This window comes from Cupressus sempervirens, chromosome 2 (genome assembly GCF_028749045.1).
Source record: "Cupressus sempervirens isolate cs-2001-9-10 chromosome 2, ASM2874904v1, whole genome shotgun sequence".
In the NCBI taxonomy this organism is placed as follows: domain Eukaryota; kingdom Viridiplantae; phylum Streptophyta; class Pinopsida; order Cupressales; family Cupressaceae; genus Cupressus; species Cupressus sempervirens.
Window position 1 is genome coordinate 55,674,938 of NC_143119.1, and position 13,021 is coordinate 55,687,958.

Here is a 13,021-nt window from a genome sequence, read left to right on the forward strand (position 1 = left end):
CTCTTAAATACATGCACGGCCACAAGTCGGCCTATTCAAATATAACAACTTAAAATCTCAAATTAAATGCTAGACTGAGCCACAAGTCGGCTCAGAATAGATATCTAATATTAAATTAAATGCAAAGGCTAGTCTCGCTAGGAAACCAAACATAGAAAAATCAGCAAATGAAGGTTTCACAAAATACTGATACTCGACATTAAAATGAAGTCGACATCCACTAAAAGCTCGGCAACCAAAGAACACTCAGCAACAACTATGAACTCAACATTAAGAACTCTACAATGCAAGACTTTGCAACTCGACAAAAACTAGGAAAACTGAAAACATGCAGGATAGCAATGTAACCCAGGATGCTCCTGCATTAGTTATTTAAGAGACTTTGGTTAGAATCTTAAAGCAGAACTTAGAGGTAGAGAGTAGGAGTAGAATGTAAAGTTGGATCATCAAAGATTGTAATTGAATTGATACATGGTTGTAACCCTGAAGACCTTACAACTGGGCATGTTATATATATATATATATATATATATATATATATATATATATATATATATATATATATATATATATATATATATATATATGAAGGCATTTGTTTTCTTGCTCTATTTGTCTTGTGTTTTGTTTTCTTGATATTTCCGCTGCGTTGACTCTGTGCAAGTGGTTTGAATAGTTGGGTGTGTCATTGGCCCTAGTTATCCAAATCAATACCTGGTTTGAATAGCTAGGTGTATCGTTGGCCCTAGTTCTTCATTCATCCCTGTGTCAGGTGGTATCAGAACTCGAGGTTTGTCCTTGTGGAGATTGGATTGTGTAGAACCCTAAGTAAATTTGGTTGTGGGGTAGCAAATATGAGGATTTGGCCTACGACTTGCAGAGGGTTACAATCTTGCAGGAACCTGATTTGCAAAGATGGTTCGAGGTAGAGGAAATGTTGATAATGCAATATTGGATACATTGAGACAAATTGCAGTCAGATTAGATGTTGTAGAGACTGCCCAGAGGAGAGGAGCACATCTTGATAATGTAAGTAATGATGAAGTAGTAGCACCAAACCCTAATCCAAAACCTAAAGAAGATCATGATGAAGCAAGGTTGTTGAGAGTATTGTCTATTGCAAATTCAAAGCCTGTTGTAGAAGTTGTTCCTTATGATAAGAAATTGGACACCAATGTTGTGTTGGATTGGACTCTGAAATGGAGCTCTTTGAGTGTGAAAATAGTCCTGACAATAGGATGGTAAAAATTGCAGTTACAAGGTTGAAAGAACATGCCTCACTGTGGTGGGAGCATTTGTAAACTAATAGACAAAGCAGAGGAAAGGCAAAGATTAGAACCTAGGTGAAGATAGTGAACAAGGTAAAGGACAAATTTCTTCATGTTGATTACCAAGTTAGCTTGTTCAGGAAGATGCAAAATTTGAGACAAAGGAACATAAGTGTGAAGGATATACTGAGGAATTCTATAGATTGGACATCAGATCTAGAAATGTGGATGATGATGTTGAGAAGATTCCAAGGTATCTAAATAGATTGAGATCTAGAGTTCAAGACATGAAATAAGTTTTGTGAAATTGGAAAGTGAAGAGGAAGCATACCAGTATGCCTTAAAAGTCAAGGAGATCTTGACAAAGAAGCATGAACAAAGACAAAGAGGTAGAGGTGGTAGATTCTAGAGAGGTAGAGGTAGAGGTAGATCTTATGGAGAAGGTGGCAGATCTGATAGTTTTGTGCAAGATTAAGGGAAGTCTGAATGAAAAAGTGATGTAAAAACAAGAATGAATGGAAATGAGGTAATTCTTACTGAGGAGGCACTAGTTCTTACCAAGGAAGAGGAAATTCTTATTCTAGAGGTGGTTTTCATGGTAATTGTTTTAGATAAGGAAAAGAAGGGCATAGATCCTTTGAGTGTAGATCCTATGAAAGTAGGCAAGGTAACAGAAATGTTGTAATTCAAGGAGACATTGAGGGTTCACTATGTCGACCCGAGGCTGGAGAAAATTTGATGGTAAGAAGAACCTTATGTAATAAGGGAAGTGATGAGGAACCCATCCTTAGGAGAAGCCTTTTCAAAACCAGAGGTAAGATGGCTAAAAAATGTTGCAAGGTATTCATTGATAGTGGAAGTTTGACAAATTTGGCATCAAAAGAGTTGATTACAAAGTTGCAGTTGCAGAGGCTGAAGCATCCTAAATCCTATCATGTTTCATGGATCAAAAATGAGCATAAGATATTGGTAAGTGAGCAATGTCTTGTGAAGTTCAAGATTGGACATTATTTTGATGATTTCTTATGTGATATTATGCCTATGGATTGTTGTCATATTTTGTTGGGTAGACCTTGGTCATATGATAGATATGCTATAAATGATGGAAGATTGAATCAATATATTCTTTGGGTGAATGGGAAGAAGCAAATATTGTTACCTTTGATTAAGAATCCCGATGAGGTTAATTGTACTACTGTGAAAAATTGCATGGTCAATGGGAAACAATTTGAAAAGGAAATAAAAAAGAATCACGTGTGTTTTGTTATAATTCCTAGGAAGCCAAGTTGTGCCAATAGTAACTAAGTAACAAAAAACAATGGTGACCGAGCCGCAAAACCTGATAGAAGCCAAGTACTAGAAGAAATTGAAAATTTGTTGAATGAATATAAATATATTGTTGTAGAATATATACTTAATGGTTTACCTCTAATGAGAAGTATAAGTCATTGTATGGATTTGATTCCTGGAGCTAGTTTTTTGAATAAAGCACCATATAGATTGACACCTACAGAGAACAAAGAACTTAACAGACAAGTACATGAGTTGTTTTTAATAAGAAAAACAGGTTTTGAAGGGAGCTTGAAACCCTTTACAAATCAAAAAAATTTCAACGAAGCCCAAACCAAACAAAACATCAAACCTAAGGTGAAACAGGTCACCTAACAAGACACAGTGACCAGAGTGGCATCACAGATAACACAATACTCTTCAGCCACACAAATAGGCTTTAAGCGGGCACCTGAAACCCCAAATAGGTTTTGAAGGGTACCTTAAACCCTATACGAAACAACCACTGAAGGTTCAAAACGAGTCACCAAACAAAAGGTGACCTATGTGGCAACACAAATAAAATAGAACACTAAAGCCACAAAATAGTTTTTGACTGGGATCTTGAAACCCCATGATGAGACACACTACAAAGAACTAAAGGCTAAAAGATAGTACAGAGACAATTGGCCAAAAGTCAGGTTTCAGATTTTTCCTTTAGAACCGTTCTTTAGACTGTAGTGCCATATCAAAAGCAAGATTGGATGGCTTGACCTTTTTTCCCTTTACTGTAGTCCATCCATCCTCTACCAAACCAGCAGCCTTCTGCCTCTTAAAATTAGCTCCAAGTACATGAGTTGTTTCAGAAAGGTTTGATAAGAGAAAGTGTGAGTCCATGTGTTGTACATGTCATATTAGCATCTAAAAAGAATGGAGAATGGAGAATGTGTACTGATTCCAGAGCTATTAACAAGATCACAGTGAAATATATGTTTCCTATGTCAAGGATGGATGACACAATAGATTCTTTGAGTGGAGCAAAGTATTTTACCAAGATTGATTTGGAAGAGTGGCTATCATCATATTAGAATCAGAGAAGGTGATGAGTGGAAGACTTCTTTTAAGACAAAAGATGGTTTGTATGAATGGTTGGTTATGCTTTTTGGTTTGACTAATGCACCTAGTACTTTCATGAGGTTAATGAATGAAGTTCTGAAAAGATTCTTGGGTAAGTTTGTGATTGTTTATTTGGATGACATTTCAATATTTAGTAAGACTTAGGAAGAACATCTTGAGCATGTTAGACAAGTATTGCAGAGATTGAAAGAGGAGAAGTTGTTCATTAATTTGAAAAAATGTTCTTTTATGCAAAAAGAGATTGTGTATTTGGTATTTGTGATTTTAGCTGATGGTTTGAAGATGGATTCTGAGAAGGTAAAAGCAATTTTTGAATGGCCTACACTTGAGAATATGGGTGAGGTAAGATCATTTCATGGTTTGGCTAGTTTTTACAAAAAAATTATAAGGAATTCCAGTTCTATTTGCAATGCTATGATTGAAACAATGAGAGGACATAAAAAAGAATTCAAGTGGACACATGGAGTTGATAACAGTTTTGAGACTTTGAAACAAAAAGTTTTTGAATTACCTATACTAGCTTTGCATGATTTCAATAAGGTATTTCAAGTTGAATGTGATGCAAGTGGTAGTACAATAGAAACTGTATTGAGTCAAGAAGGTAAACCTATTGCTTTCTTTAGTGAAAAATTGAATGATGCTAAAAGGAAGTATTATGTATATGATCAAGAGTTTTATACTATTGTTCAAGCCTTGAAGAAGTGGAGACATTATTTGATTCCTAAAGAGATTGTATTGTATACTAATCATAAAGATTTACAGTACTTGAGAAGTCAACATAAATTGAATCAAAGGCATATGAAGTGGGTTGAGTATTTGCAAAGTTTCACATTTGTTATTAAGCATAAGAGTGGAGTTACTGATAGAGTTGTTGATACATTGAGTAGAAGACATTCTTTCTTGATTGAAATGAAGGTTGAAGTTCTTGGTTTTGATAACATGAAAGAGTTGTATGATATTGACCCTAACTTTTCTAAGGCATGGAGAGAGTGCAGAGCACCAAATCTAATAGATCACATATGTATGATGAATATTTCATTCAAGAAGGCATGTTGTTCAAAAGAATTCAGTTGTGTATCCTTAGAAGTTCTATGAGAGTAAATTTGATTAAGGTTGATTAAGGAAAAACATGGTGGTGGATTGGTTGGACATTTTGGTATTAACAAAACATTGAATTTGCTGAAGGATAAGTATTACTGGCCACAAATGTATAAGGATGTTCAGAAATTTGTAATGAGTTGTGGAGTTTGTCAAGCTGCAAAAGGAGTAAGTCAGAATATTGGTTTGTATACACCTATTACTGTTCCAAAGAAACCTTGGAGTGACATTAGTATGGATTTTGTTCTTGGATTGATTAAGACAGTGAATGGGTATGATTATATATTTTGTTCTTGTGGATAGATTTTATAAGATGGCTCATTTTATACCTTTAAGAAGACATTAGATGTTGAGCATGTTGTTGAGCTTTTCTTCAAAGAAATTGTGAGATTGCATGGATTATCAAGAAGTATTATTTCTAATAGAGATAGTAAGTTTGTTGGTTTTTTTGGAAGACTTTGTGGAAGAAGATGGGTACTGAATTGAAGTTTAGTTCTACATTCCATCCATAGATAGATGGATAGACAAAGGTTGTGAATAGAAGCTTGGGTAATTTGTTGAGATGTTTAGTTGGAGCTAAGCTAAGTAATTGGGAAGTAGTGTTGGCACAAGTTGAGTTTGCATATAATAATTATGTGAATAAGAGTACAAGAAAAACACCTTTTGAGATTGTCATAGGAATCCAGCCTAGAGGATTATCAGATTTGAGGGATGTTACTGGTGAAGAAAAGAGAAGTGTTGCAGGGGAAGAATTTTTTGATTTTATGAAGTCTTTGCATAAGGAAGTGAAGTTGAGGTTGGAACAAAGTAAACAGAAGTATAAGGAGAATGCTGATAAGTCTATAAGACATCATGATTTTTAAGTTGGTGATAAGGTGATGGTTCTTTTAAAGAAATGGAGATTTCCTATTGGAACATATAGTAAGTTGAAGATAAAGAAGTTTGGACCTCATAAGATCCTGAAGAAGTTTGACAGTGGTAATGCATATGAAGCTGAGTTACCTGATGACATGGATATATCTCCTATATTCAATATTGCTGATTTATATGAGTCAGAAGATGAAGTGGATGTGTCAGACGATTATCCTAAGAAGAAGGTTGAAGAAGTTGAACAAACACTAGAATAAAGAGTTGGTAAGAGCACGAGAGGAAAAAAACTACTTTGAGTATTTGGTAAAATGGAAAAACAGACCTAATGAAGATGCTACATGGATTTGTCAATCTTAGTTGGATTCCGCTTGGGTTGTGACACTTACATGATTCAGGAGAATTATTTCTTTCTACCCTGGTTGTATGATGTAGGAGCATCCTGGGTTGCACTGCTATCCTGCATGTTTTCAATTTTCCTAGTTTATGCTGAGTTGCAAAGTCTTGCATTGTTGAGTTTTCAATGGGTGCCAAGCGTTTAGTGGATGTCAAGCTTTTTGGTTGGTGTCGAGTTCATAGTTGTTGCCAAGTGTTCTTTGGTTGTTGAGTTCATGTGGTTGCTGAGTGATCTTGGGTTGTCAAGTTCGTGTGGTTGTTGAGCGTTTAGTGGATGTCGAGCTCGTTTTAATGCCGAGTGTTAGTATTTCATGGAGCCTTTAGCGAGGCCGACCTTTGCATTTAATTTGATATTAGATATTTGTTGGGAGCCGACTTGTGGCTTAGCCTAGCATTTAATTTGGGAGTTTAAGTTGTTGTATTTGCAACATGCCTACTTGTGGTTGTGCATGTATTTAAGAGACTTTGGTTAGCTTCTTAAAGAAAAACTTAGAGGTAGAGAGTAGGAGCAGAATGCGAAGTTGGATCATCGAAGATTGTGATTGAGTTGATACATGGTCGTAACCCAGAAGGCCTTACAGCTAGGCATGTTATAGAACTTTGGATGAATGTGTGTGTGTGTGTAGGCATTTTTTTCTTCCTCTGTCTCCCATGTGGTTTGTTTTCTTGTTATTTGCATTGTGTTGACTATGCTTGAATAGATGGGTGTGTTGTTGGCCCTAGTTATCCAAATCAATCCCTAGTTTGAATAGTTGGGTGTGCCATTGGCCCTAGTTCTTCATTCATCCATGTGTCATACTAACTCTTAACCTCTCTCATTCTCAAACCAATTCCTAACCTCTCTCTATTACACTCCCTTTCGTCCTATTCCCTCTCCCTCTTTCTATACCCTACTCTTTCTCTCTCCATCCTATCCCCTTCTCTCTCCAATATCTTTTTCTCATACTCTCCATCCTCTCTCTCTCTCTCTCTCTCTCACACACACACACACACACACACACACACAAACTAGTAACATCTCTCTAACTCATAACTCTTAACCTTTCAACTTTCTCTCTCTAACCTATAACCCCCCTCTCACACTAAACCCTAACCTCTCTCTCTCTCTCACACACACACACACACAAAATATGAAGCTCTCTCAATCTCTCACTAATTCATAACCTCTCTCTAAATCCTCTGTCTCCCATTCTCACTATAATCTCTCTCTCTCTCTCTCTCTCTCTCTCTCTCTCTCTCATGTGTGTGTGCACGTGCACATGCACACGCGCGTGCACGCACACACACACACACACACACACACACACACACACACACACACACACACACACACACACACAACCAGGCTCTATCTCTTACTAACACCTAATATCTTACATTTTCTCATGAACTAATAATCCCCCTCTCTCTAACTTGTAAAACTTAATTTATCAATCTCTCTAAATAAGAGAGAGATAAAGAGAGGGTTAGGAGTCAATAAGAGAATTAGAGAGGTTAATAAATAGTAAGAGATAGTGAGAGAGAAATATTGGAAGTTAATAATTATGTGTGTGTATGAAAGAGAGATCTTAGGATTGAGAGAGAGAGAGAGAGAGAGAGAGAGAGAGAGAGAGGGGGGGGGGGGGGGGGGGGATTATGAGTTAGATAGAGAGAGGTTAGGAGTTAGTGAGTGGATGTGTGTGTGTGTTAGAGAGAGAGGGGGGGTGGAATATGATAGCACTTGTATCTACCTATTTGCTCCATTTTTGGAAAATAATGACTACCTATTTTAGATCATGTTTGATTCAAATGAATGGAAAACACAATATTGATGTGCTAAAATCATTTCTGTCCCATAATGTTATATATCTCTTCAATACCTGTCCAACACATTTTGAACAAAGTCAATTAGACTCCAAATGTGAAAGTTATGGCCTCCAGAATAGAGCTCATTTTTACTTCTTCGAAACCTGACCGGATTTTGAATTTAGTTTTTTATTTTCAAAACCTGATTTTATTATTTGAAAATATAAAACCTGATTGGGTTTTATTTTTCATATATACCAAGCCTAGCCGCTTTTTGAAATTTTAAATAACTTATCGGGTTATTAACATTTTTTGCGTTTTTTTTGGGTAGTGTCCACTTTTTTGTACACCATCTTGGTGCACACACCCTACCATCAAATATTAACAATTTATTACTAAAAATAACATTTAGAGAAAACTAAAAATGTCTAAAAATAACATTACCATTGAACATAGAGAATATTATTAGGAAAAATATTTATTTATATTATACGAGTCTAAGACTTCTTCTGTAAGTGCTTTTAAAGGTGGAAATGATATGTTTTAAAAAAATGATTAGGATAGAGAATTCATGCAAATTAAATTGGATTAGAGAACATGGGAGACCCTTGGGACAAAGTGAAAGAATGTTAACATTATTTTTGTATTCAAAACTTGTGCACATTTCCATTTTTACTCTATAGATTGCATGGCATAACTAGTATGATATAATGATGTTAAATTATTTTACACCTATCTATACATAACTATTAATAGTTAACATGAAAAACTCCATTTAACTCTATTTTCTATTTTTACAGATGCTTGAGGGACATCCTCCCCATTCAGTTGATGATATATGTCAAGGTGAATTAAAATTCAAAAAGAGAAAATGCCCTAAAATATTGAGGAAGTGAGTATCTTATACTTCATTCAATTAATTTTTTGTAAATATTATTTTTTACAAAAAATAAATGTCAAATTTAATTCAGTGGGTAATTATTTTTTCAAAGAAATGTATCTTATGTTTCTTAGTACTTCATTTAACAATAGAATTGCAACAGTCTAACATTAGGTTTGTAAGGATGGTGTTTGTTGGAGTTTAAAACAATAATATTTAGCATGGCCTTGCAATGCATTATGCAACATTTAACTATAATTGAGAAACATAACTTGTGTTTAAAGTTATTTACTCCCTCACATTCAAAGATGATGAAGTTACTTATTGATAAATTATTAAACTACAAATTACAATATATTTTTGTTGTCGAATCAAAAGCATAAACCCTAGAAGACTAAATATTGGAGCACAAATTAGTTGCGAAGAAATAATAAAGAGAATAAAATGAAAATAGAAAAACACAAAGACTGATTTACATGGTAAAACCTTGTCAAATCATCAAGGAAACTTTCATGGGACAAGATGTTACTAATCTTATTGCTCAGAAAAACGATTAACAATTTGGACAGTTTTTGCTATCATAAATGCTCTTGCAATTTACATTTGACAATTTGATATTTCAATACTCTCTCACACACTTTTCCTTCACAAGCAACATGTATATATACTATAAAAACTTTTGGAAGAAGCTTCCACCAACATAGAAAAAGCCCTTTTTATTTCCTTCTTCAACATAAGAAAAAATTGCTAAATTCCTTCGAAGAAATTCACAATTTCCTTTCAAAGATTAAAGTGCTTTTCTTTCTAAAACTAAGATAGGATATTCTTTCTTGATTTTTTCTTGTTTCCATGTGTTAAAGTTTTAGTCAATTTGAATGTCTTTATCCTATATATATATGTGTGTTCATCATATATAAGATATAAGCTTATTGTTTTATATATATACATGTATATAACTATGATTAAATTTTATACAATATTAATTATCTAATTAATGAATAAACATGTGCCTTCATGGGACATGTCTTTTCATCGATTAGTCTCATTCTCTCTCTCCCTCCCTCCCTATATATATATATTTATAAGAAAGGTTGCTTCCATTTGGAAAACACATACCGACAGTGCTTAGTACATTTGCAGCAGATCTTCCAAAATTCAATACAGTATCAGAGCCTAATTCGGATTTGGTATTACGAGTTGTTGGAGGCCATGAGAAGTTTGGTGAACACAGACAAGACCATGCTACCAGATGTGAACCATAATTAAACTCTAGCCAAGCGGATCTGAGAAAATACACTTCATTGTTACCCATGGAATAGTTTCTGCCTCAGACACTCGTCTTCCACTAAGAGGAGGATTAAAATAAATCATCGAGGGTCTTGCTAAAGAAGCACTGGGTCCATTCTGTCAGACACTAATGCATCTAGGCATTGTTGCAGTGTATGTGAATTCAATACATCTTCAGCGAATAGTATCATTGAAGGACGCATACTAAAATTTGTAGTTGGGAGAGAATCTTATTCATCTCGTCCGCAAACTGAGTTAAACAAAGTGGACCAAGGATATTGTATAAATGTCAAATCCTAGCGTGAGTCAATAGATTTCACACATACTGCTTGACACAAGGAACACGATTTTCTCTATACCTAAGATTAATACCTGCCATGGGAAATACATTGTGGTGTGAATTTCATTGGGATGAGTAATAAGGCTGGGGTCCCATGGCACCCGCTTGCTTAAAAATAGAGCAGGTGCCGCTTAGCTTTTTTAGGAATATTTAAAGGGGAGCGGTCTTATGGGCATTACATATAAATCTGCGTTAAAAAATTAGCTCCTAAATCGAAGGAAATATTAAAAATATAATTTGTTGTTTTTAGAATTTTTGGCAGGGTGATTTCAATTTGGAAGGAAAATAAAAGGTAGGTTCTTGCCAAGTGGCAGAATTCTTCCCTAAATGGTAGGAGCTGTTTCCAGCCCCCCCCAAACCTTTGCATCCGCTCAACTAAAAAGTAAGGGCTCCTAGTTAATAGGAAAAGATTTCAAATTAAGCTTTAGCCCCCCAAAATATTATCATGGGACCTCCAGCTCTTTAAATATAGAGCCCAAGCCCCCATAGAACCCAGAGTAATTTCAAAAGTGTGAATGAGATGAAGTGCCAAATTGTTTTATCTCTGTGAGATTGGAAGATGAACTGTCAATAGTAAAACAAAACTCCTGCTGCTATTTGTTATTCTAGATTTTGCATATTTTCTTAAGCACTGTCATTTGCGATGACCACTGACAGCTTACTGTCGATCAGTTGATATGCTACAGTAGATGGTCAAGCTCTCTATTTATGCTAGATATGGGTCATTGATGCTTGACTTAGCCACTGAGAGGGGTGTGCGAGATAGTGGTCGCCAATCTGCTGAACAATTTATCTTACAAGATATATGCAAATATGCATTGAATTCGGTGTGTTAGAAAATATTTATATTGATAAAACACATGTATGAAGATAACATATAGGCAAAAAGAATCTTAGATGGAACTAATTCAACCTATATTTGGTTTATTTCTGATTCGTCAGGATTCAATAATCACATCGAATACTGTATTACTGAGAAAACTTGAGCATACAATATATCTTTTGACGAGAGATATGGTGGATTGAAAAAAGTGACTAATAAAATAAAGAACAATAACTGAGAACTTATATATATCAGAGAATATAAATAGCAGTGGACCACGGTCAAGGATACAAAATCATATCTGTAGATTTGGTGAAAATATTCTGAGGCAGGAATGAACACAAATTACAACCACTATCAAACGCATGACTATTAATATATTTGATATCAAGGAAATAATATCATCTCAGGGTTTTAGTACAACCAGTGATCCAGGCACAGATGAAGATGGCGATTTTATTGTTATGGCAAATGAGGATGATTTTATGGATGCACGGAGACAAAATCTCATCCCTTATCGCGTGGAGGTATCACTTGGAAGAAACAAAGGAATTTTTCTAAAACACGTTGAAAATACTCATGATGGTCACTTATGTATTTTGGAGCTGTGTGGTGAACCTCGCTTGGGGGAATATTGGAATGATGGAATTTTTGAAGGAATAAATGGGATTAATATAACCATAGATACAAACACAAATTGTACAAGATTGGTGGTATTGGAACTGTGCCAGTAGGAAGGGTTGAAACTGGTGTCCTCAAGCCTGGTACTGTGGTCACATTCAGACCAACTGGACTGACAATTGAAGTTAAATCTGTGGAAATGCACCATGAAGCCTTGCAGGAGGCACTACCCGATGACAATGTGGGATTCAATGTCAAGAATGTGGCCGTCAAGGATCTCAAGCGTGGCTACGTGGCATCTGACTCTAAGAATGATCCCACCAAGGAAAGCCCATGATCTTCGAATAACTTCACCAAATATTCCCAATGGTTGTGCTTATAAGGATAGAAATATTTCATCTAAGACAATAGGCATAGTTTCGGGCAAAATAATGACTAACGAAGGGTGGAAGACTAGACCGGAGATAATATTCTACTGTTCAATCTATGTGAAAATTTGAATATACCATCAACTTGGATAACGACTATGATTGTAGACTACTAAAGACGAGAAGGATCCAATATGATATAGATACAACTAGACTGAGTGAGGAATACCAGCAGTGTGTAGATAAGATGGTTCGATTGCATTCATGGTCACTAGTAAGGAAGGAGTTGATATATATATATACACACATACACATCCATTATTAATACAAGCATCCCATTGATAATCTAAAATGGTTACTAAACTTTAGATTAATCTCCTTGATTTAGATAAAACACAAGATTTGGATATAGTGGGTAAAGTACATATGAGAAGTTGTGACTTTTATAACATTAGCTAGAAGGGAAAGTTAAATTTAGTTTGAATCCAAGACTTTCCTCCCTAGAATCTCATAGGCCATGTGCACTCACAGATGCATATATTAGTGGAAGTTTATATGGTAAATTGGTATCACAAAGAATGATAATTACTTCTAAAAAGAATAAAAAAATTGGATGGCCCTAATTGACTCAACCCTTTAGTCAATGACTATAGAAGTATAAAAGTATAATGGGAATGCATAACCCATATGGCCCTTGAAGATGGTAGAGGGATTAGAAAAGTATTTATCTCAATCGGTGGACACCATTGACGTGGGAGATATAAGGGACTATAAAAGGGGAAGGAGAAATAGTTCCTAAAGAATACTTGCTCCATCAACATTGCAGAAAGATAATTTAAAAAGGGAGAGTGAATAGGAATATTCCCCTCCAAATGATGATCA

General features: G+C 35.2%; 1 protein-coding gene across 4 annotated transcripts in view; it reads left to right on the forward strand.

Annotated features, from left to right (window-relative positions):
• LOC149571036 (serine/threonine-protein kinase 12-like) overlaps positions 1 to 13,021 on the forward strand; it is a 352,869-nt gene that overhangs the window by 302,239 nt on the left and 37,609 nt on the right. For all 4 annotated transcript variants that reach the window (XM_089808374.1, XM_089808379.1, XM_089808382.1 and 1 more), the window contains exon 11: positions 8,621 to 8,712. In XM_089808374.1, coding sequence (XP_089664500.1) covers positions 8,621 to 8,712 — 92 coding nt within the window. The remainder of the gene's footprint in view (positions 1 to 8,620; positions 8,713 to 13,021) is intronic.